At 45.0% G+C, this 24,602-nt stretch overlaps 3 protein-coding genes and 2 pseudogenes across 4 annotated transcripts; 3 read left to right on the top strand and 2 right to left on the bottom strand.

Annotated features, from left to right (window-relative positions):
• Positions 1 to 2,553: 2,553 nt before the first annotated feature.
• Positions 2,554 to 4,370, top strand: LOC117853306 (oryzain alpha chain). Its single transcript, XM_034735701.2, has 4 exons — positions 2,554 to 3,127; positions 3,247 to 3,479; positions 3,587 to 3,727; positions 3,842 to 4,370. The coding sequence occupies exons 1-4, from the start codon at positions 2,623 to 2,625 to the stop codon at positions 4,112 to 4,114; spliced, it is 1,152 nt and encodes a 383-aa protein (XP_034591592.1). The 5' UTR covers positions 2,554 to 2,622; the 3' UTR covers positions 4,115 to 4,370.
• A 1,199-nt stretch (positions 4,371 to 5,569) lies between these two features.
• LOC117853308 (polyubiquitin-like) lies at positions 5,570 to 6,861 on the bottom strand (annotated as a pseudogene).
• A 2,653-nt stretch (positions 6,862 to 9,514) lies between these two features.
• Positions 9,515 to 12,457, bottom strand: LOC140222668 (protein FAR1-RELATED SEQUENCE 5-like; annotated as a pseudogene).
• A 493-nt stretch (positions 12,458 to 12,950) lies between these two features.
• LOC117853138 (probable cysteine protease RD21B) lies at positions 12,951 to 14,747 on the top strand. Its single transcript, XM_034735511.2, has 3 exons — positions 12,951 to 13,843; positions 13,947 to 14,087; positions 14,211 to 14,747. The coding sequence occupies exons 1-3, from the start codon at positions 13,124 to 13,126 to the stop codon at positions 14,472 to 14,474; spliced, it is 1,125 nt and encodes a 374-aa protein (XP_034591402.1). The 5' UTR covers positions 12,951 to 13,123; the 3' UTR covers positions 14,475 to 14,747.
• Positions 14,748 to 16,461: 1,714 nt separating this feature from the next.
• Positions 16,462 to 24,255, top strand: LOC117852106 (uncharacterized). Of its 2 annotated transcripts, XM_034734048.2 has the most exons (16): positions 16,462 to 16,609; positions 16,696 to 16,843; positions 18,126 to 18,230; positions 18,312 to 18,383; positions 18,461 to 18,532; positions 18,605 to 18,841; positions 19,618 to 19,728; positions 19,813 to 19,926; positions 20,030 to 20,128; positions 21,403 to 21,471; positions 21,551 to 21,657; positions 22,060 to 22,143; positions 22,222 to 22,327; positions 22,476 to 22,595; positions 22,710 to 22,894; positions 23,653 to 24,255. In XM_034734048.2, exons 2-16 carry the CDS (start codon positions 16,748 to 16,750, stop codon positions 23,930 to 23,932), a joined length of 1,857 nt encoding a protein of 618 aa, XP_034589939.1. In that variant the 5' UTR covers positions 16,462 to 16,609; positions 16,696 to 16,747; the 3' UTR covers positions 23,933 to 24,255. The 2 variants fall into 2 exon arrangements, with proteins under 2 accessions (XP_034589939.1, XP_034589940.1); XM_034734049.2 differs by lacking the exons at positions 16,462 to 16,609; positions 16,696 to 16,843 and adding an exon at positions 17,543 to 17,674.
• The last annotated feature ends 347 nt before the right edge of the window (positions 24,256 to 24,602 follow it).

The following is a 24,602-nucleotide window of genomic DNA, read 5'->3' as shown; positions in this document are numbered from 1 at the left end:
CATCAAAGTTTGCTTTATATTGCTGAGGAATGAAGCACATTTCAATGGGAAATTACATTTAGAGACTTCTCTTTTTTATTTTATGTAGGCTAAACAAATGCCATATGTTAAAAACATAAGTGATTGCTCATCAGTTGTCACTTGTCAGCAAAACATACATGCCTGAAAAACACGGACAGCCCAAAATCAATTGCTTTCAGTGGGAAACTCTCCTTGTTTGCATCTATATAAGTTCTCTGGTTTAAGGTCATGATTTAAATTAATGCGGTGCTGGCTTCTTTTTTATCGAAACAAAAACTTCTTGGGTAAAACCCTGAATATCAAAACTAATCCTACCTCTTGGAACAATTGCATTGTCTTACTTGCAATTGTCAAATATTTTCCCATGCAGAGAATAGTGAACTATTACCTTTCCAGACTTAGCAAGGCTTCCAAAATAAGAGCTTCTTCCCTTCAATTTATTTTCCATCTAATATTTCTGAATTAAACAGTAAAATCATAACACGTTGCAAAGCAATAACCTCTAAAGATCAAGTTGTGGTAGACTTTATTTCCAAATACATTACCTTTAGCCCGAATCCAATGTACATGGCTTATATTGGAAATGTGTCGAGCATTAAAGCAAGAGGTCCACATATGGGGAAAAACCAAGATACAGGCGAGCGGCAAGTTGAAATCCTGATTAAAAAATAGGGAAAGCTAAATACAGTGTACGATTTGTAAATGTTGATCTTTTTTCCCAGAAAATGTTGGACCTATTTTCTGAAATATGAAATTTAGATTTCTAATTTGGGCCTAAACAGCTTTAAAACCAAGTTGCTTATCTGGCTAACGGAAGCTATACAGGAGCCCCATGCAGCCAGTCGTTTGGCGAATACGATGACGGAGTTGTCCGAATCCGAGTGGCACCCCATTCACCCCCGAGTTGGGCATGCTTTTTCCCTCTAAAGTCGGCACCACTACTAGACGCAACGAGATCCTGGTTGGAGCCGTTCACCCGCTCTACTCGAATGCTCCCAAGCGTGCAACCGCTTTTGTCCCGAACCGTGTGCGCCGGCGCCGGGACCGTGAGCGTACGTGCAGTCACGCCGCCGGCGGCGGCGGCTCCGACGGTGAAGAACTGGGGGGAGCTAGCTACCTTTCCAGTGTCGCTTTGCATTGGCCAACGCCTTTCTGCAATTCTGCGAGACCACGTACGAGGCCTCTCCTTGTTTTTTTTTTAAAAAAAAAATGCAATGCAAGAACGTGCAACGCGTGCTCGAGGCGATAGCGAGCCGAGCTGCGCGGTTGCACCCCTCTTATCTGGCCGGCACACAGCTCTTGACGTACGTCTGTGCCGTGGCGCGAGGGAGGCTCCGGTTTCCACGGGAATCGTCGGCCCCCGTGGTGGTATTATCGGTTGCTTTTCACGGCTTTGCCCGATGGGCTCGTCCAAACCCGAGTGACTTATCACCCATCGTTGGAGGCCCCAAAGCCGCCCTGTCCACCACGCCGATTTGGTTACGGATAATAATAAGCACGTTGATGGAGATTGTATGTATACTACTTTTGTATTGCCACTGCTGATTGCAGTCTAATTAAACAGAGTGTTTGGTTCAAGCAAACGGGGCGACCGTGTGGATAATTTGATTTTTAAGCTCTATAAACCACCTGTGTTTGTCTGAAGAATGAACTGCTAGCTTCTGGTGCGAGGGTTTCTGTTGCGAATTATATTGAAGAGGATGCTAGCTGGTGGGCAAAGTAGTAGAGTTCTTTTTTTGTGTGAATAAAATAGTATGAGATTTTGACTGACTGTGCATAAAGTCTTGAAACCTAAGAGAGGGTCGTGAAACTTAACTATTCTAGACCAACATTCGTTACCTACCTAGGTTTGGCGAGCAACATAAGATAAATTTTTGGCTGGACGATTCCAACAAGAAGTTTCTAAGCAGATAAGGGATCGGATGAATTAGTGCTGCATAAAGATAATGCAAGGTTGACGTATGGATGAAGAAGATGATTAAAGCTTAGTCTTCTAGTTTTCTTTCTTTGTTTTAGAGCTTTCTTTCTTGATCCCTCATTTTTTAGTTTAGAGTTTAAGAACTCTCGTAACATTTGGCTGTATATATATTTACGATGTGGATATATAGTAGGTCGGATTTTATCCTTTATCTAAAACATTTTAAGAGAGAGTACTAATGGCTTGAGTTACTCATTCTGCTATAATAGACATGGATTTATGTCCTCGTTTTTCATAGGCGCATCTATTCGCATGATAAAATCCCATTGAAGAAAAAAAACTGCAATCTAGATAGTGTCATTCAATCGAGTTTTTTTAAAAAAAAATCTCAAGCCATGCACCCACAATTCACTTTTATCACGGCTACACGCACCTAGCCGTGTTAGAAAAAACTACCATGCATCTTGGCATGCGTGGCGGCTGCCCTCTGTTTGAGACAGGCGTCAAGCGACGAGGCTTGTGCATAGTGGTGTTGGTGGTGGCCCAGTTCGTTGCTTCGCGCGGCTATAAAATGCTGGGCTCGTTCACAGGCTAGGCCACACTGCACTGAGACACGCAACAGTTCACAAACTCTCTTCTTCTCCCATCTCTCGCCGAGCTCGACGTCGACTCAAACGATCACCATGAGCGCACCACGCTCCCCTGTTGTGCCCGCCGCGGCGCTGCTCGCGCTCACGGTGGCGTTAGCATTCGCCTCCGCCGCCGCCGCGGCCCGCCACCACTCCTACTCCACCGTCCCGGCGCAGGCGGAGCGGGCCGACGACGAGGTGCGGCGCATGTACGCGGCGTGGAAGTCGGAGCACGGCCGCCGCCCGCGCGCCGGCAACTGCGACATGGCCGGCGACGAGGAACGCCGGCTGCGCCTGGAGGTGTTCCGTGACAACCTCCGCTTCATCGACGCGCACAACGCGGAGGCGGACGCGGGGCTCCACAGCTTCCGCCTCGGCCTCACCCCCTTCGCCGACCTCACCCTGGAGGAGTTCCGCGGCCGTGTCCTCGGGTTCAGCGGCGCGGCCCGCCGGGCCGGGAGCACCCGCTACCTCCGCCGCCACGGCGACCAGCTCCCCGACGCCGTCGACTGGCGCCAGCTCGGTGCCGTCACCGACGTCAAGAACCAAGAGCAATGCGGTCAGTACTCGGTTCAATGATGCTGCTCGCTAACTGCTTCGCCGATGTACGTAGCTGCTAGAACGTTCTCCGGTGAGTGATCGATCTGATGGTCCCTGGGCCGTGGGAGATGCACGCAGGTGGGTGCTGGGCGTTCTCGGCGGTGGCAGCCATGGAGGGGATCAACGAGATCGTGACGGGCAACCTCGTCTCGCTGTCGGAGCAGGAGCTGATCGACTGCGACAGCCAGGACAACGGCTGCAACGGCGGGTACATGCAGAACGCTTTCGAGTTCGTCATCAACAACGGCGGGATCGACACCGAGGCCGACTACCCCTACACCGGAACTGATGGGACTTGCGATGCCAACAAGGTCGGTACATACTGTCATGACTCATAACTTCATAATTAAGCTGCTGAACTAGATTGCAGTTTAATCAACACTGATGATGGTGGGGATTTGGGTCTTGTTTAATGCAGCTAAACGAAAAGGTTGTGACCATAGATGACTTCGTGAATGTGGCGACCAACAACGAGACGGCGTTGCAGGAGGCTGTGGCGAGCCAGCCCGTCAGTGTCGCCATTGATGCCGGCGGTCGCGTGTTCCAGCACTATCAATCGGTAAAGTGACAAATATTCAGTGAGGAACAACGTAACACAAAAGCAAGCACTGGTTACGGGGAGCTAGCTGTTCTTTGTTCTGAACTCTGTTCTTCTTCCTGATCGTGTGCACAGGGCATCTTCAACGGGATCTGCGGGACGAAGCTGGACCACGGCGTCACGGCGGTGGGCTACGGCAGCGAGGACGGCAAGGACTTCTGGATCGTGAAGAACTCGTGGAGCGCCGACTGGGGTGAGGGCGGCTACATCCGCATGGCGCGCAACGTGCCCTCGCCCAGGGGCAAGTGCGGCATCGCCATGGACGCGTCGTACCCGGTGAAGTATAGCTCCGACAATAACCCGACGGCTAGGGCGGCGATGACTGTGCTGGAGATGGTCGTTGCCTAAGCGGCAGAGATCAGGCGACGTAGCTTGCCCCTTGCTGAATGTGTGTGGACTTGAGTTGCTCGTTTATACCAGTGTGTTGGTCTGAGTTGTGATGCACGATTATCTTGTTGAACTTAGTATATGCATGTTGTACCGGAAATAAGTTACTACTAAAGTTATGCTGTAATAAGTTAATGAGCCACGTAATAAGTACTGTAATCCTTTCGAGAGGTAATAATGTAATAAAGTTCCAAATAAAGTTGTTTTGTGCTTATTATATGACTGTTCATTTTTTTGTTTCTGATGGAGTCTCAATAGCATCATCTTACTCTCTGAAAAACCACAACAGAGCTTCCATCAGAGAGCTGGTGGATGTGAAACAAGAACAGGAGGAGGAGGACCGAGGATATACTGCGAAACGTCGGGGAACGATCGTCAAGGGCAAGATACCTGAATCCTGATGTCACAAACTAACTAGCCATAATGCACATCTCACGCTATCTTATACCTGCAAACGGGCCGTGGAGCTCAACGGCACAGTCAGCGGCGGCCGCTGTCGCGGATGATCAGATCATAGGGTTTATTAAGGGGGTTTTATGGCCTGTTCGGTCTGCAATTCTGAGAGAGATTTAAGGGCTTGCATTCTGTCATCCTGTTTCGCTTTGGCTGCATGCATGCTACCTTTCAGACTTGCTGTCAACGTCTTTCACCCCATCTTCATGGTTGAGGATGCTTCCTGATCAATCCCTCTAAGTAAATGCAGCATTGGTTCCGTTTCTATCGATGTGGAAGCATCATAGGCACCACGCCTGCTTGATTCTGATGCAGCCCTGCGTATTACAAACAATCTTGTTTCTACAAACTGCAAATTGGCTCCAGAAATTGGAGCACGTATAGCACTTTGGGCAGCATGTCTAGTGTCAGTATATCACTGATCCAGAACCTAGCAATGGGTCCATATATCTGCAACCTATTACTTGTCCAAAGTAGCAAGAATTCTTCTTCCAGTAGTCTGAGATGCTAATGTTTAAAAAGAGAAAAAGTTATAACCTCAGAAATGCACAGATTAAGGTACCACTGCACGTATAGTCATGTTTAAAGTACAGATTTCTGAATTTTGTCTCAAATCTGAATACAACCAGGTCGGTCCATACTGTATAGGCGATCTTAGCGTGTTTAGCATCACAAGTCGTAGTGACGATCACTCGATAGGCGACCAAATTGTCAGCAAAATGGGAAAGCTAACTTAAATGATAATTCCTGTAAACACCTAGTCGAGTTACCGGGAGTATGCAGTATCATCTGAAGTATAACCCAAAACACCCAACATGACAAAGTGAAAAATGACCCAAAATTTAACTGCATTTGAGGAAGTAGCAGTATCATCAGATTTATATCGAGCATCATCAGAATTGCTAAGCAACACACATACTATTGCTTCCACTTCACAAACATGGGCATACTGCATAACAAAGATAAATCCAGAAACCATGAATAATCAGATTGGCACACGAAGTTCAGGGTTCACTTATTCATCACATAGTTCAAGCTGCTGCACAGCAGCAAATGTTCGCAAACAGAACCAGAAGACATAGGACTCGCATAGGACAGGCAAAAGACTACGACTCGACCAGAACATGAACACGCAGACAATCTCCAGAGACATAGGAGGCACCTGCACGGTACTTGTGAACCCAGGAACAACACACAGATCCATGGCCCAGGACCAGGACTTACTGCCCACCACGGAGGCGGAGCACCAGGTGAAGGGTGGACTCCTTCTGGATGTTGTAGTCTGCCAGGGTGCGGCCATCCTCCAGCTGCTTGCCGGCAAAGATCAGACGCTGCTGGTCTGGGGGGATGCCCTCCTTGTCCTGGATCTTCGCCTTCACGTTGTCAATGGTGTCAGAGGACTCCACCTCCAGGGTGATGGTCTTGCCAGTGAGGGTCTTGACGAAGATCTGCATACCACCACGCAGGCGGAGCACCAGGTGAAGGGTGGACTCCTTCTGGATGTTGCAGTCGGCAAGGGTACGGCCATCCTCAAGCTGCTTGCCAGCGAAGATTAGACGCTGCTGGTCCGGGGGATGCCCTCCTTGTCCTGGATCTTAGCGTTCAAATTGTCGATGGTGTCCGAGGACTCGACCTCCAAGGTGATGGTCTTGCCAGTGAGGGTCTTAACGAATATCTGCATCTGCAAACATCAGCAGAAGCAGAGTAAGCCACCATATAGAGTACTGCAAGTGACACATAAATCTCTATATGGAAACTGATCGATTCTGAACATGGAAGAATTAATGAAAAACTGATATGAAGGGCTCGGCATACTATGTGTAAACCACACTAACAATAGCAGCAGAACACAACATCAAAACAGCATTGCTGTAGAAAGTGGACAGAAGTACAAAACCAAATCTAACATGAGTGTTGAGGGAAAGGTATTGTGCAATCCCATCTACATGAGCTAACTGATTGTAGCAATGGTATCCACATAGATTAACAGGGAACTAATTAATTCCACACCAATCGGTGATTAACATTGGCCAGATGGTCAACAGTCACCAATCTAGATAAACCTATGAAAAACTAACTGTATCCATCAGAACTGCACTACCTAGATGAAACAAACCAACAATTTAAACCAGATCGCATAAGAGTAACGTGATCCAACAATTAAACGCAAGTCCGGCTGCGGAATCATGCGCATGCCGACATCAACCCAATCTTAATGCTGGCAAACGAACCAATCTGTCCAACCTTATGACATGGAGATGGTATGTGTCCTTTATATTCATAATTCATACCATCACAACACACGAAACGGCGTGCGACGCATGGTTTGGACTTTGGATTGCTTGTACGTCGAAGGATCAAAGATGCTGATGGATAAATTAGTTTGAGATTTTGACCGCGCACATCTTAGAACCTTACTGCATGTTTGAACAATGCGACAGGCTGGTTGATCACACCTTAATCATTTCTCATAAGCAAATGCATAATACATAACTCAATATGATTATCATCTATCCGGTTAAATATCTTGCAATGCAGTGCCATCCAATCGAACATGTTTGAATTCTCAAAGCATAGACCCAGTAAATTCAGTACTATATGCTCCTTTTGGCCACAAACCAACTTGTTTACGCATAAGTCAACTCCGAACTCCTCATAATGTAGTGTGGCTTCATACAACTAGCCAGCTAGGCGACTACTAGGACAGTGACAACACCTCAATCAACTAGCAGAAGCTACAAAACAACGTGTCAGATTTTATATGAAGTCAAATTAATCCTGATCCTAGAAGAAGCTACTCAAGAAAATAAACATATTGAGCATGCTCCGCGTTCGTAAGATATACAACAAGTAACTATCGTGTCAGATCAAGGCAAAGCATCTTCGATGTGCGCGTCATGGGTTGTTGAGTGGTGTTAGTGGCGGGCCCGGGTGATCCAGTTGGCGTGTCCCTCGCGTAGTCGCGTGGCTATAAATTGATTGGTTCGTTTCACGGAAAAAAATTGCATGGGAACGGCCCCCATAACCATCGCTGTGCGGCCCCGTCTCGATTTACGCCGCGTGTGCTGTCCAGCGATCCTGGACCCGTCTCGATTTGCGCCGCGTGTGCTGTCCAGCGATCCTGGAACGGAAGCGCGCGTGGGAACGGCCTGGCTCCGCCTCGACTCTCAGCTCGGCTGCCAGCTGCACGCTCGCTCGTTCCGCAAGCGGCTCGCTCCGCAGATGGAAGCTCGGATCTTGCTCGGCTCGCTCCGCCACGCCTTATCCATTCGTCCGCCGCCGGAAACCATCCTCGGAAAAAAAAATCGCCGCTGCCTCCGTCTCCCTCCTCCACCGCTGTCGTCTTCCGTCGTCTGCCGCTGGCCGCCCCTGCCGCCGTCCTCCGTCGTTCGCCGCTGGTCGCCCCCACTACCCTGGAGCTCGGCGGCCGCCCCCGCCTCCCTCCGTCGTCCAACTCTCTCCACCGAGGTGGAAAAGAATGTGTGGCCTGCGGTCGTCGCTCCCACTGGCAAGGTAAAGCCTATGATTTACAAGACGTTCCCTTCATCTGAAGCAGCTGATGCGCACAGGTTGATGGAAACTAGCACCCACATTGGCAAGATACTGTGAGATTAACTGGCTTATTTGTGTCCTCTATTTTGACAGAAATCATATCTTCCAGATGCCGGTTCGAGCAGTACTGGTTCCCGCAGGGTTATGATGCTATTATCTGTTTTTGTGATTTCTGAATGTGCATGTTAACTTCCTCCAAGCTTTTGATGCTATATGGGGCTAATTGTGATTTCTGAATGCAGGGGGTAAATTCCTTTGGGTTGTACTCCATACGTTGTTCAATTATCTCATTGTCTATTTTGCTACTGAATAGAGCACACTAATGCTATTAGTAGTTTTAGGGTGCTGTAACAGCATAACTGCATAAGTGTGCAACTGTCTGCTTTGGGTTCTTCTTTTTCAGTTAGCTAAGTGATTTTGATACGTGCAATTGTCTGGTTTGGATTTTCTACTTTCACATAAATCATCATCCACCAATACTGGTCTAAAAGTATCTTTTACTGCACTATATCATGCTACATTTGTGTGAATGTGATTTCTGATTGGCCCTTGTAATTGCATAGCTAAATTCACTTCCTGACACTAAAAAGAGAAGCACAGTTGTGATAATATTATCACCATATTATGTCACTGCAACTGCGAAGCTGATATGCAATTGGTATTTGTTTCATTGCGTGACATGTAATGAGCAGTCTCGTATTATCAGAGGAGGGAATCACATCACCTGGCCTTCTCTCCTAGGAAAAAATTGAGAAGGTTTAACTTCTTTGTTGGTGTTCACTATTCTGATCTTTAAACGTTGTTCACAGCCTACTGTAATCATTCAGGTTTTAATTTTCTCATGCAGATGGAAGCTGAAGTTGTCAAGAAAAGGAGGACAGAATTAGAAGAGATCTGCCAAAATGCACACATAGAACCTGATGTCAGCACGGCTCTGAACAAACTGATGCTCTGATCGAGAGCTCCTGGACTAAGTCTGCAGTGATATTGTCCTCGATGAGATCGAGCTCACCACCTAGTTGGAAGTCAAGTTCTTGGAGCAGTCCGGAGTGTGAATGTTTGATGTTGTAGTTTATACTTTGTAGTAATCACATATGTACAGAGATGATCAATGTATCATCTTTTCTTGACATGATCAATGTATCATTTTTTCTTTTGATATGAAATTATATATGGATGTTCAAATTTCTGGAATGTGATGGTATAAAAAAAGAAGAAAAATGACAACAGAACAGAGTGTAATATGGTAAAAAAAGAAACAAATTATGTGATCTCATAAATGGCTGGTTCTTCTAAAACAGCTTAGATGAACAATAAGCATCAGTAAAAATAAATTTATGCTGTAACACAACAAGGTTACATATTTTCTTTATTTGTCGGTCCATCAAAATCCAATTTTCTAGCAGGCAGCTGCATTGTGGCAGCATGATCAACCCAAAGTAAGAGACTTGTGTATCCTCCTCTAATATATGGAACGCTCATGACAGAAGAATTCCCGTGCATATTGAAGTGTGGTATTGTACTGTTAGCATCAACGCTACCATCATTTAGATCCTGTCATAGAATATGAAAATGTTCATAAAAATCTCATATTCATAAAAATAGTATGTAAGCAAATAAATATGAAAAATAAATGCAGTCGAAGCCAAAAGTCTTACAATAAATTTATCTGGGCCAGCACCTTCATAACTATTTTCCGCTACATTATTTGACTCTTCTCCTACAGTCAAACACATATAGTTAATAATACAAGTATAGAATAAAACAATAATGCTAGAATTGGTACAATCAATACCTTTATTTTTAGCAGTTTTCTTCTTCTTGCCTGTATTCTTTTCAAGGGAGATGGTCCCTCGTTTACTCTTTGCACCTTTTACCACCTCAGAAACTCTAAACGATATTGTACCTTTAAATGTATCTGTTGCGAAGTTAGCTGAAACAAGAGGAGCCTCCTTCGATTGTTCTTCCATCTTGCTTAGATAATTATCTGCATCCAAATCCAACTTATCCATAGCTTCCTCCAAAAGATCAAGAAGTTCTTTTGACTTTGAACACTTCAATGCAATAGATGTTGCCTTCCGTGAGATACGTGCGGTATGGGTTTTTAAACTTTCCTTCTCAGATCCTTGTTTCTGAATATAAAATCCTCTCTTTGCATATTTTGTCCATCTGTGCTGGATATATTGCGAAGGCAAAATGAAAACATCGTTGACATTGAAGACTTTGAAGGCATGCTTGCACAATATACCTATCAGATATGAATGCCATGTTTCATCAATTTGTATTAGATGCTGTATTATTGCAATTTCAAATTTGAATATATATATATATATATATATATATATATATATATGTACCTATGGATTCGTACTTCCTGCAAGCACATGTAATGGTACTGTCTACTTTGTTGAATATGACAGTTGCTCCATAATCAGAATACATATGTGTAACCGTATATGTCAGAATTGACCCTTCGGCTTGCAACAACTTACAAGAGAATGAAAATTGTTTGTTAAATTCTTCCTCAAACTCTTTATACATCCTCCTTGTATATGACTCAGCTGCGGTCTTCAACAGAGGAATATGAGTAACTGGGCTCTTTCGACGTGAATTAAAATCTTCATCCAACTCATTATTACGAAGACTACTGGAAACCTTCTCACATTCTTCAAGAAGTTCCGAAAGATCCAGTTTTCTACGAAATATTTTCTTAAATACATTATTCATACCTTCGCTCCTTTGGGTCGAGTTCATATCAGCTGTAAATGAGTCACGATACACAGCAGCCCATTTTACCCTCAAATCATATAGGTTTGCCATCCATTTGTTTTCCTCAAGGTTATAGTCACGCAACAATTCATCCCACTTCTTTTTGAAGTAAAACTCCGATCTGTCTTCATAGACACATCTCTTAAAATCAGGTAGAAACTTGTCAGGATGCTTTTGAATTACATGGCCGAGATGTTTAGCAGCATTAAGGTAAATATGCCACAAACAAAGGCGATGACTTGTGTTTGGAAATACATAAGCAATTGCTTCTGCCATGGCCGCGTCTTGATCAGTGCAGATTGTGCTAGGATGTTTGCCTGACATTGCTGTTAGAAAGGTTTCAAATAGCCAAACAAATGATGGTATAGTCTCATCAAACAACAATGCAGCCCCAAAAATGATAGTCTGCTTGTGATGGTTGGTTCCAAGGAATGGAGCAAAAGGCATTTCAAACTTATTGGTCTGAAACATTGTGTCAAATGACACAGCATCACCAAAGCATACGTAATCCATGATAGATTGGCCATCTGCCCAAAAGAAATAGCTATCCGACCATCTTTCTTGTCTATTTGCATGGCATAAAAAAAAAGTTGGATCCTCTATCTGCTTACGCTTCAAGTATTCCAGTAGTGTTTCTACGTCATTGGATTCTAAGTACTTCTTGCGCTCACGGCCAATCTCATTGTTGCAATCCATCCGTGAGAATGGCACTTTGTCGGCTCCTCCATAAACTCAAAAACCTGGGCTGGCTTCATCCCGGATTGCCTCATCTGCCCAATTAGCTTCCTGTCCGCTTCTTGAACACTTCGTTGGGACCTCAGCTTGTCACTTTTATTTGGACTAGCAAGGTAATGGTTGTGATCAAGTATAACCTTTTGCACCGTCCAAATCCCCTCTTTACTGACACTAAACTGAACACGAGCATCGCAATCCGTCCTTGTAGTGTGCCTTGATGACTCAGTTTCTCGATGACCTTCGTTACTGCAAACCAAATACTTTTGACGTAGAGTCCCATCACCTCGTCGCTTTGTATGGCTCTTTCTAATACTAAACCCAATCTTACCAGCATAGGTGTTGTACATCTCATAAGCTTTATCCTCTGATTCGAAAGCCATTCCAACTTTAGAAACGATCATAGGTTGCACAACTTCATCAGCCATCTGTTGTACATTAAGTCAGAATTAATGTGACTTACCTTTACGATACGAAATAAATTACGCTCTCTGTTATTATTTGTAATTTAGTTACTTTATCTTGTGCTTCATCTGCTATTTCTTCAGGTATCATGCAACAAACTCTGATGTTATTGTCGGAGTAATTCTGTGCAATCTAGCATATATATGGTCACAAATCAGTGGAGCTAGAGGTCATGTAACACGGTCAAACACACACGTGAAAACTCATGATGACCAAAGAATGTGAAAAAAATATGTACGTTGGCTGCATTCCGTTGTGTGCTAGGGCAGGCACAGACGACACCATAAGCGACGAGTCGAGAACGTTGTCCTTCTCCTGGCTTCCTACCGCCATTGCAGTTGCGATATGTGAGGAGGCTTCTCCGGTCGTGGAATGCAGACTGCTATCCTCTTGGCCTCCTTCTCCCATAACGACTGCTACGGCTGGGATGCTCGTCGAAGATTTTTATGGCGGCTGTCCTCGTGTGCCACGATTAGGATCGCACAAGGACGTCTTCTCCTGATCGAGGCTACGGCGTTGGAAAATGGTGGCAGCGTCGGCGGCACACAAGGGGTGCGGTGGCAGAAAACGAACGGATTCTCACGCGGAGGTTTTGACAAGAGGCGGCGCGGTTCTCATCTAGCGGAGGTTTTAACGCGAGCGGACGACGGTTTCTGCTAGATGCCCTGGTTTCTGTTTTGACGATGAGCCGAGCGAGCGAGCTAGCGATGGATCGATCGAGCGAGCCGAGCGAGCCAGCGGCCAGGCGTTCCCACGTGACAGAGCCGAGCGCGCGCGCTTCCGTTCGTGCGCTAGACACCCACGCGGCAGAAATCAGGAGGGGGGCCGCACGGGAGTGCTTTGGGGACCGTCCGCACCTAATTTTTTTCCCGTTTCACAGGCTGAGGCACAGGCACCGAGGCGCGAGGTAGTACAGTACAACAGCTCACTTCCAGACCAACCAGTGCAGCGGTTCGCCGGCCGCTCAAGGTCAAACGATCGCCCGCTCCACACCAAACCATGCATCGACCACGCTCCCCTGTGGCCGCCGCGATGCTCGCGGTGGCATTGGCCGTGGCACTGACCGCCTCCGCCGCGGCGGCGGCGCCGTGGGAGCGGGCGGACGAGGAGGTGCGGCACCTCTACGAGGCATGGAAGTTGGAGCACGGGAGGCCAGCTCGCGGCAACGACGGCGACGGCGACGACGACCTCCTGCGGCTGGAGGTGTTCCGCGACAACCTCCGCTACATCGACGCGCACAACGCGGAGGCCGACGTGGGGCTCCACGGCTTCCGCCTCGGCCTCACCCCCTTCGCCGACCTCACCCTGGAGGAGTTCCGCGGCCGCGTCCTCGGCTTCCAGCAGAGCCGCCGCCGCAACGACACGGCGGACGCCGAGGTCGACGACGACAGCACCGGCTACCAGCTCCGCGAGCTGCAGGTGCCTTCCGCCGTCGACTGGCGCAAGAGCGGCGCCGTCACCCCGGTCAAGAACCAAGGCGCGTGCGGTGGGTGCTGGGCGTTCTCGGCGGTGGCGGCAATGGAGGGGATCAACAAGATCGCGACGGGTAAGCTGGTATCGTTGTCGGAGCAGGAGCTGATTGACTGCGACCGCAAGAGCCATGGATGCAAGGGCGGGCGCATGGATTACGCCTTCCAGTTCGTGATCAGCAATGGCGGGATCGACACCGAGGCCGACTACCCTTACACCGGACGTGACGGGACTTGTAACGAGGCCAAGGTTCTTCTTCGCTTCACAGTTTGTATAGTGTATGCACATCGATCTGTGCGTCTCTGCTGCGTCGACGAGTGATGGAGATTTGCGTTTTGGTTGAATAATGCAGAAAAAGAAGAAGGTCGTGTCGATAAGTTCGTATAGCCATGTCCCGGCCAACAACGAGAAGGCATTGCAGATGGCGGTGGCGAAGCAGCCTGTCAGTGTCGCCATCGAGGCAGCCGGCCGTGCCTTCCAGCTCTACACTTCGGTAACGTGTCGATCGTTTAGTCCCTTCAAGTACATAATATTTCCTCACAAATATTCCATTTTTTCGATAAAGAAAGCTTTGTTAAACTCAAGATCATTACTCGTTTCTACCATCATCACGCAGGGAGTCTTCGACGGCGCTTGCGGGACGAAGCTGGACCACGGCGTGACGGCGGTGGGCTACGGCAGCACCGACGCCGGCAAGGACTTCTGGATCGTGAAGAACTCGTGGGGCCCCAAGTGGGGCGAGGCCGGCTACATCCGCATGAGGCGCAACGTCGCCGCGCCCACGGGCAAGTGCGGCATCGCCATGGACGCGTATTACCCGGTGAAGAACCACAAGGCCGCAGACATGACTCTGCCTGTCCTGGAGATGGTTCTTGCCTAAGCCATCCGATTGCCCGCCACCTGTTATGGACTCAGGACAGTGGACAGGAGCCACTCGTCTACAGTACTTGCTCTACGTGTGCTATGTTGTGTCCAACCGTAAACATGTTACGAATAAGGATTCGTGTAATTCTAGCATAAATGCTCGTGCGTTGCTACAGTTTCTTACCTGCTCCCAAGTTGTCATCCGATAGCTCCTAATTCGCTTTGCTTCACTTTCTAATCTGGTTTAGAATCTTTCTGATAATAATAAACGGACAGCTCCTTTGAATTCTACGTGACCTATTTGAATGGTGGAATCTGAATTTTTATACATATATATTGTGTCCTACCTCTGATTCAAACATGCATTAAAACTTCTGGTAAGATTCAGTACTAATAAAATTCTTGTCTTAACTTTTATAAATATGCAAGTTATTATGAACATAAGAGATTGTCCATGAAACTTTCAACCTATAAAAAGAAATAAACTGCAAGGCTAAAATAAATATTCAGTCCTTGATTATAATATGCTCAACAATTCATGTCTGGGCCTGACAACCTAACATCATGGCCTAGTTGCTCTAAGAAACATGAGCAATCAACCAATGCAAGTATCCTTCTGCATTTTGCTCCTCATAATATGGTCATCATAATATGGTCAATGATGACCAAATGTTCTACCTACGAATTAAAAACTCGGCCAAATCTGTGTCGGAGGATTCGACGTTTCTTCCCAGACTTTTTTGCAGGACCCACATCAGGGCGGCAATCCATGGCGGCCGCCGGCCAGCACCTTCCTGCCACCACACCCCACACCCCTAGCCTCGCATGGCCGCCGTAGGACGGGACGCAAAGAGGAGGGGTCCCCGCCCCTCGAGCTTGCCGTGGCCACACGACTTCGCCCAACATCCCAACACCGCTCTTCGAGCTCACCGTTGTCATGTCGCCGCCCGCCTGAACCTTGCCCCCGACCTCTACCGCTCTTCAAGCTCCCATTGCGGCTCCTACGTCTGTAGTGCTACTGTCCGCACGTGCTTCCTGTCGCAGCCCGCACGTTCGTGGCGTCGCGGCTCGCAGTCATCACCGTTGGTGTTGGCCATGCGAACATGACCAGGTTGATGGTGAAGAACAGCACAAATCGAGCTTCCTAATGCTGAGCGTGAGCTCCCTGCAACCCAAACCGAGCTTCAAACACAAAGCTCGAGCTCCTCGCTTCCCAAATCGATCTTCCGGATGCCAAGCTTGAGCTCTCCGCTGCTTGCGTGGATGGACCAGAATGGCGCGGCTGCAGCCGCCCGCGGCGTCGGTGCAGGAAGAGGAAGGGGCAACCTCCCTCGATGCTTGCACTCTGCAGCCACCGCGACCATGGCCTTGCGGTGTAGATTTCTTGTATCCCGCGTCACTGAGAGAGTTGAGGGAGCACGAATTGTCGCCAGTGCCTTCAACCGCCGTCACCTACAGCGATTCGCACCGGAAGCAAAGGGGCTGCTAGAAAGAGGAGGGGTAGGCTCGCCGCTTGCCGGTTTTCCTTGGCTTGGGCTCACGAAGGGAGTGCGGGACGGAGAAAGAAAGAAGATGACAGGAGAGAAAAAATGAACTACGGCAATTTAACTCCCATGATCGCGGGTTGATTACAAAAAAGTTGAGAGATTTTTTTGCAAAATAATCACGATGGTTAGAAGAAACACCCGCACTTTAATATCAAGGTATAGACTTACAAATAATTTATTATGAGATGAACTTATGTACTATACGCTTAGAAAGAAATAAGCTTGTGTAACTATATTGGCTTGCCAGGAGTAATAATACAATATAGTAAATAGTTTTGAACTACTTCAGTACTTGAAAAGTTGTTTGAGCTTGACGGTGTACAGCGTGTATTGTTCGGGCTGGGCTTTCATTCGGCCTTATCATTCCCAATCGTCCGGCCCATAAACAAATTGGATCACGGGCATTCTCTGCGACCCGGCCCGGATCCGAGAGGTGGAACCGCACCCGTCAGCCGACGCCGCCCGCGTTTCACCGGCCACGAATAAAACTTGCATTTCCCTTTCACACGCGCTCCCTCTCTCGCTCCGACAAAAACCCTAGGCCTCGCCTCCTCGCCGCCGCCAACCGCCTCCTCGCCGCCGCCTTCCTCCTCCCGTCCAGCCGGTGGGTGTCCCCCGCTCGACTCCTCCCGAATTCCTTCCCCTCCTCCATCATCGGATTCTTCCTGATTCGGTCGGTGGTTCCTGTAGGTTCCAGCGCGCGAGATTCTTCCGCGGGAGGAGGTGTTGCGGGTAGCTGGCGATGGGGGCGGACCAGTGGTGCGATGACATGGAGCTGAACTTCAGCGACTCCCATATGTTCCGGCAGGTCCAGCACGTTCTGCAGTCCGTGCGGATGGTACGGACCTTCCACCTTTGACACGGCAGTGATTTTGGTGGCTCATTTGATTTGGGTTATTAGTACTCTCGTTAGGATTAGAAGTACATAAGATTCTAAAGCTTCAGCCTATTTATATTGTATTTTATTTATTGCTTCAATTCTCGAGTAGTGGTCAGTAGTGGTAGCGATGCTTGCGGAGGTCAATTATTGCAGCCTTGCGAGCCATAAACTATAAATTCAGATGCAATACACTAGATCGGTTTGTAATCTTAACTAAATTATCTTAGGACTTGGTACGCTAGAATGTGTTATAGAGAAGAAGTTTACCGTGTCCCAACCTTTGTATTGAGAAAGCACCCCAGAGACAACTAATGCAGTTCCTGACTCATAAATATCCTCCTGCATGTTTGAAAGGAGGACATGATCTTCTGAATTTGAGGAGGTGGCTCCTTCACTAGTTTAAAGTAGAACCAAATGAGGATCTGCCAAATGATTATTATGGAGTTCTGTAAATCACCAATTGTTGCACTTCGATTTTTTTTTGTTTCGTGTTAGTTCTGTAGATCTCTCTAATTTATCCTAACTGCTAGAAATCAATGATGAATTAAATGACATACATATTTCATCAATTTTCTGTTGAGAGATTCGCATTAAAGTTTTGCGATCTGAATAACAAAACTATAGCGCATTCACTTGTTGTGTTTTGAAAAATATATTCTTCAGAAAAAAAATCGAGAGTTGCAGTGAACTTTATAGTCCTGCATTCAAGTTTGAAACCAAAGCTTGCTGGTGAAGACATGCCAAAATGCGCCAGGTGCATGTGAGATTTGGAGTTAGGGAAATTCAAAGGTGATCATTTTCAAATTGTGGGTGTTTAGTTAGCAACCTCAGAACCGCTACACTAAGGAAGCTAGTACACAATGCATGCCTAGTTAGTACTCAATGTTCTTTTTTGCTTCTTGTAGCTATTTATCTCACCAAGATTGGAGTAATACTTTGTCATTTTAAGTACTAGCCAGATAGAACCCAAAATACATCCATCCATTATTTATTGACAATGTATGTCGTGGAAAAAATTGCCTTTCTTGTCTGAGGTCAGTCTAATGATTTGAGTATACTGCCTTCAACTCAGTGCATTAGTTCAAGAAATTCATAGTCTGTCGTTTTTTATACTGGTGTCATCCAAACATGGATTTATTAGGACTTTGGAGCAAAAATGTTCTGTTTATTTCTATGACTTGCTGAGTTACTTGAAGTATTATACTATGCAAAACTATTAACATGTCTTCCTGTCATTTAGGATCCATTTTTAATTGATCTAAGGGACAAAGACCACTATGATTTTCTGCTACTCGCTGTAGACCCTACCAAAAAGAGGAGTAAAGATGAGATGGCTGTGCTTGTTGTAAGTTCTTGACCCTAGCTCGACTTGACACTTGAGTTATTACCTCTTCTGTTTAATCCGTATGTTCCCTGCTTTCTTCAGACGATTTTAAAGGCACTGTCAGAAGCAGTATCAAAGATAGACGTCATGTATCATCATGCACTTCTGCACAATGTAATGTAATCCTAAGTGCTTGCTCTCACGCTTTATTTTTTGTTAAACGAATTGAATCTTATTTATTTTTTTTTCAGATATTTACCACGTGCATCTGGTACTTGGACCTTGACACAAGGGATGCGCTTTTGCATTTAATAACCAGATTGGTATACTTCTTCAATTTTGAGTTTTGCACATGATTTTTTTTTTGTGTTTGTGACCAATTTGTGTTTATGTAGGCTGCTGTGGCAGACCAGTACCTCAGAGAATGTTTGCAGATGCTTGTGAATAACTTCACTCCACCTGGACCATATGTTCCACTCATGGAGCAGCCAAGAATGCTTGCAAAGAAGAAAGAAATCTACTCTCAGTTGCATGAGACTTTGAAAATGATTTCTGACACTGTGCCCTTAGCATCAAGGATGTTAAAGGATGTATTAAACAGGAGTATGCCAAAGTTATTTGACAACAAAGCTGTAAGTGTTAGTTTTGGGAAATGTTTTAATTTTTCGCAGCAGTTGTGCTCCGTTCGCACATAGTATCCAATTTACTTGAATTCTTGCTAGTAGGGGCTAAGCTAACCCCAATGTATCAAGGAGTGTATATAATTTTGTAGCAATATACGGAAAAAATGAAGTGCATTAGTAACATCGCCCCTGTTTGGTAGACAAGCAAATATGTTTGGTATATAATAACTTTAAGCTTTTCCTGCATGCCTCTTTCTGCTTTTGTCCTTTCTTCTCTCCTGATTTCTTGGTGTTTTTTTTTGGGGTGTGTGTGTGTGTGGGGGGGGGGGGGTATTTGCTTGATGCCTTTGTGCATGCACTTAGGGCCTGTTGGCAGAGCTCCAAAAGCATTCCAGGAGGGTCTCTTCCAAGCAATATTGTACAGAGAAGTGATTCTAGGCTGATTCCATGTAGTGATTATATGAAATGAACTAAGCTGCTGGGAGCTTAAAAAACTGGTTTCTCCCGATTCACTTCCCACATAGAACAACTTCCTCAAAATTTAACCATGAGAATCATAGAGAATCACTTCTCATAGTGAATCAGAAGCAAGAGGAGCTCTACCAGACAGGCTCTTAGTACTCACCATGTTTTCTTCTGTACATTATTATTTTTTCTTGCTGAGGGTGTGTTTGTTTAAAAGTTCCATGTTGATAGTTTATGGCTACTAATTTGGGTATTTACACATATGCCGTTCAAACTGCTTACGGGCAATTGATCTTACTTTCTGGGATTTTCTTTTGTAGAAAATGCTATCATTTGTGGAGTGCATGTTGGGTCTTGATACTGACAGATTGGGCGACCTAATTGGAACCACATTGTTCGAGAAAATTGTGGATCTACTTACGGAATTGGATGTAGGCTCCTTTCTTTTTTTGTATGACTAGGTGATTATCTTGGAACCAGTTTTTTATCTTATTGACTTTTGGTGAACTTTGCAGGTTAATATAACATGGGAAGATATTCTTCAAGAGGAACACAACAAAGGTATATTTGACATGGAGCTTGAGGATTTGGATGATGATGATGATAACTTTGGACAAGAAGGAACAAAGGTTTGTCATATTTGGAATGTTCTTGCACGTTGATAGCAAAATGTGCTCCACTTTTGTTACATACTTAACTGCGAATAATTTAAGTCTTACTTTTATTGGTTAGGCCCTTTTTGGAGGAAATGTATGTGCTGAGAAACTTGATGGCTTAATGGTGGTTGTGTGCGAGCACCTCAAGTCGTGCGATCGTGATCGTCTATTTAAGGTGGGCAATGGCTGAACCAACTTCTAAACAAAATCTTCACTTGTTATCTTCTTTGTATAACTTATTCAGCTTTGGGAATATGGCAACATAATTATACTACTTATCTAGACATGCATTGCCACATAAAGTTTAAAATATGGGCTACAATTATTTATCAATGGCAATTTTAGTTAAATAAGTGTGCATATGCCGAAATGGGTATGCTTTCCTTATTTTTCTTCTAATTGCCACCAACAAAATGTCTTATACAGCTGTTCATGGGTTAGGTTAACCTGGCTAACCTCATCAAACCAAAACCGAACGAACGGCCTATATAGTTAGAACATGAAGCTCATCTTATCGAAGGAAGAGAGGCTGGGATTTGTATTTGGGTATGAACTGACATACCCATCATCTGAGGAGTCAGGTGGAACTTAAGAAACCCTCTGATACCATATGGAGCATTGGAGGAGATATAAATGGGGCATCAGCTGCATTGTGGCATTGGCGACAGCTCCTTCTGGGGTATAGGTGTTGGCTTCCCAGTGTCCCAGGATTCGACAATGGCTGGTAGCTTCTTGACATCTAAACATGTCCTTGTCTGACAGCAGACTGACTCTGCTTCTCTCACAGGCCTGAAGTGGCTTTCATGTAACAGGAAACAACCATCATCTTATTGATGAGATGTATTTCCTATTAGTTCAAAGTCTTATTTAGCTTTGCGTACCCTTCTAGCTTATCTACTGTAATGAATTTGTGCCTCTGTTTATTGAAGTAAGAGCCCCTTCATCAAAGGATTATTATTAGTCTTAATTATGGTGTGATCTGGTAAATTTACTCTCAAGCTTGTGTACTAAGGAGTTCTTATCTTTGATTTCGTCCTGTATTCAACTTAACTTGGCCCATAGAAAATTTCAGGACCACCAGGCCAACCCAACCCCTCCATATTATTTAAGAGATCACAGTTCTGTCTTAGGAATCGACCCAGCACTAGGTATATGTTAGCGTATCAGCCATTGGGTTTCAAAAAAAAAACCCTGTAGAACCGGGCTGTGTGCATCAATAATGTCTATCATTACCCCGTTTTACTTTGTGCTATGCATTTCCTTAGGAATTTTTTTTCTTTGAGATTGTTTATCTTTCTATGATTGCTTTTTTTCTATAATTGTCAACCGCAACTCATCGAATGCTTTCTGAGATTTGTTCTATTTGCAGTTCATGACTCTGAACATGAAGTAAATGCATATAAGCACTTTCATTTTGCTATTGCTCATTTTCTGTTTTGAACTGGACAGGAATTTGGCATTTTGAAGACTATATTTCGAAAATCTGTGCTGAAGGTGCACAAATCCAAATTTGCCCAGGTAGAGTCACATTTCTCCTCCAAACTAGATTCACGATGCCTTGCCATCTTGTATTGACCCTTCCATTTTAACCTTGCAGTTTATCATGTTTTATGCCTGTTCCCTGGATCCTGAAATCTGCGGTGTTGATTTTGCTCTTTTTCTTACCGATATTTTTACTAAGAAGGAAGATGATCCAATAGCTAGGTAAGCCCTTCTTTGCTATACCAGGAGTACATCCAATAGGGAACCTTTCTGTTGGTGATTGGAAGCAAGCATTACCTTCACAACTACCGTTGCATGCCACAATCATGCCTTGGCTATTTGATCTGTTTTGACTTTGCCTTACTCATGTTAGGAGATTTTGGCACCGTTGCTATGTGAATCATCTATCTATTATTTAAACATTATCTTATCTTTACAAAAGTTTACTACATTTGTGGCAAAAAGGTCTGGGCAAGGACAAACATTATCGTTGTAGGAGATTCAGAGAGTGAAATAACGAGCACCTTTTGTTCTGAGATCAATTTGATGCTGTTTTGATATATAACCTGTATGAATCGAGAGTTAAAAGGAACTCCAATGACAACAGTTATATTTTAAGTGCAGAATGTCTGCAGTTTCATATGTTGGAAGCTATCTGTCCCGGGCAAGGTTCATTTCTGCAGATACAGTTGTTGCTGTACTCAAAAGGTGGCTACACTCTGAACACAGACTGTGTATGTTTTATGCATTTATCCATCTGAGATTTATGTTCTATTTATTGCACAGGTTAGTGGAATGGTGCATAGATTATATTAAACGTGACAGGGACCCTGTGAACCAGGCAAAGGCAACCAAGCCTAAAGATCATCAAATATTTTACGCTAGCTGCCAGGTTTGTTGTGCTAATTTCTGTATGTATATTTGGCTAAGCAAGAGAACAACAGTTGGTTAGATACATGTGCATTCTAAAGTGCCCCTTTGCCTGTTCTGTCATCATATGCAGCACTGAACATTTATCTGATGTACTTCTTGCGTTGCAGGCTGTGATGTATGTCCTTTGCTTTCGGTTGAGATCTATTATGGACTACCCAAATCTTAAATCACAGCTTTTTCAAATGCCAATCGAGTCTATTTTGATGGACACACTGGAGCCTCTAAAGGTTTTTTTTTTTGACATTCCCTACCACCTTTGTTATCTCGTTTTGCAGCTACAACACTCGTTTTTGCCTTTACATAAATTTATAATGGTATCTGACATGCTTTTGGTGTTGTAGGTGTGCTTGCCCTCAATAGTAAATGAGTTCCTGAGACAGTCTAGGGCTGCCAGGTTGTTCAATGCATCTGTGGATTTGCCACTTGAAGATATAGTTGAATCTGATTTATCGAAGGCTTTTGGAGGACCAAATAGGCTTGACATGTTCTTCCCATTTGATCCATATCTGCTAAGAGAATCTGACAGGTTTGTATTACTAATGCCAATATAAGAGTGCTTTCTTGGCCAGGTTTAGTGGCAATATGAGTGCTGCTTGTCTGTGTTCTTTGGAGGATAATTACTGACCTGTTATAACAATTCTGAGCTTCTTAAACTGCTGTTACACCGAGGCTATAACACTTATACGAGAAATAGTGACTTTATCATGTTGCATTGTTTCAAAAGTTCGTCGGAGGCTATAGCACTTATACCAGAAATAGTGACTTTATCATGTTTCATTGTTTCAAAAGTTCGTCGAAAAATGTGTACATACATATAAATAAATAGAGCTGCAACAAATCAGTTTCAAATTTGTCCTAGATGTCAAGAAAGGAAGCCATGCTCCATCTGCTTATCTGAAACAAACATCACCTCTTTTTTTGGTTAGATACTGCTCCGGTAGGTACACATCGTGTTCTGACGGTACATGTAATTTTTTGAATCTCAACATCGAAGATGAATTTGGAATTGAATTGTTGTAGTTTTATTTGAACTTTGTGTGATGATTTTTTGAAACATTGCTACGTGTTAAGTTATTGAGGATAAAGCCCCCCCAAACCCCAAGACACATCCTATGCTAGAAAATGTTAAGAGATTTTAATTCCTATTGTTTAGTCCTCTTTTTTCTCTTTATGTTCTCAATCTGCATTGGGCAGAACACTTTGTTTTAACCCAGCTGCTATTTGTCCTTGTAATTAGTGTTTGATAATGTTTCTTCTGCTTGATGACCCTTTTGTCCCCTGCAGGTATATCCGTCCAAATTTTGAGTTCTGGTCCTTGGTCAAGACAACATACAGTGACGGTGACGACGATGAGCTTGGCGACCTTGACGCACCTGGAATGAATGTGGACAGCTTGGATGACCATGTTGAGATAGATTTGAACGATGATGAAGGCATTGAGTATTCGATGAATAAGATGTCCATAACGCCACACCGCTCTTTCTACCACCCAATGGCTATGAGCAGTGATTCTGGGCTTAGCATGCCTGCGAGGATCAGGCCTTCAGTGAGCCCTCCATCATAGCTGGCCATCACAAGATCGTTTCATTGTTACTGGCTCTTGACTGAAAACAATGCTACGAAGTCGCATGTGCCGAGGGGCAAGCAGATACCGGAGCTCTCTCATAGTTGGTTGTAGGGTTAAAAACCCATTCTTTTGCAGTATGTAGGTTACCATTTGGGGTGAAATGTAAAGTATATGTGTACCAGGGAACCGAGTGAAAGATGGTTTTGCGAGTGTATACTTGTAGGCAGCCCTCGGGGGGTGTATGGTAAAGACAACCTGTTTCGGTGTAGAACAGTTGCTGAAAGTATTATCTTCATTTAACTAGACTAGATGGAACTTTATACTGACGGTTGCCTTTTGATGATGCTGGATACTGGATTGGGCACGTTGTCGTTTCATATTTCATGCAGGAGATCCATGCGGTTGCCATTTGGATCCAATACAAAAGTGTGGATTTGCTGGGACGTCCCATTTAGCATGCATTTGGTTTGGGGATCAAGTGGGATGCATGGGTTGATCCTACCTCTGGTTTGGTTAGAGACATGCTTAGACACCGTGTGCAGTTGTTTGCCAGTATCCTCGGGGGGTACATTGGTGGTATCCTCTCTGTTTGATTTCAGTGGGAATCTACTCGGATGCTGAACCTTTGCCGTGGCCTGCAAATCACACTTTAGCAGCCACGTTTTAT

This window comes from Setaria viridis, chromosome 4, assembly GCF_005286985.2.
Source record: "Setaria viridis chromosome 4, Setaria_viridis_v4.0, whole genome shotgun sequence".
Classification (NCBI taxonomy): domain Eukaryota; kingdom Viridiplantae; phylum Streptophyta; class Magnoliopsida; order Poales; family Poaceae; genus Setaria; species Setaria viridis.
This window is presented reverse-complemented; position numbering and strand designations above follow the sequence as displayed.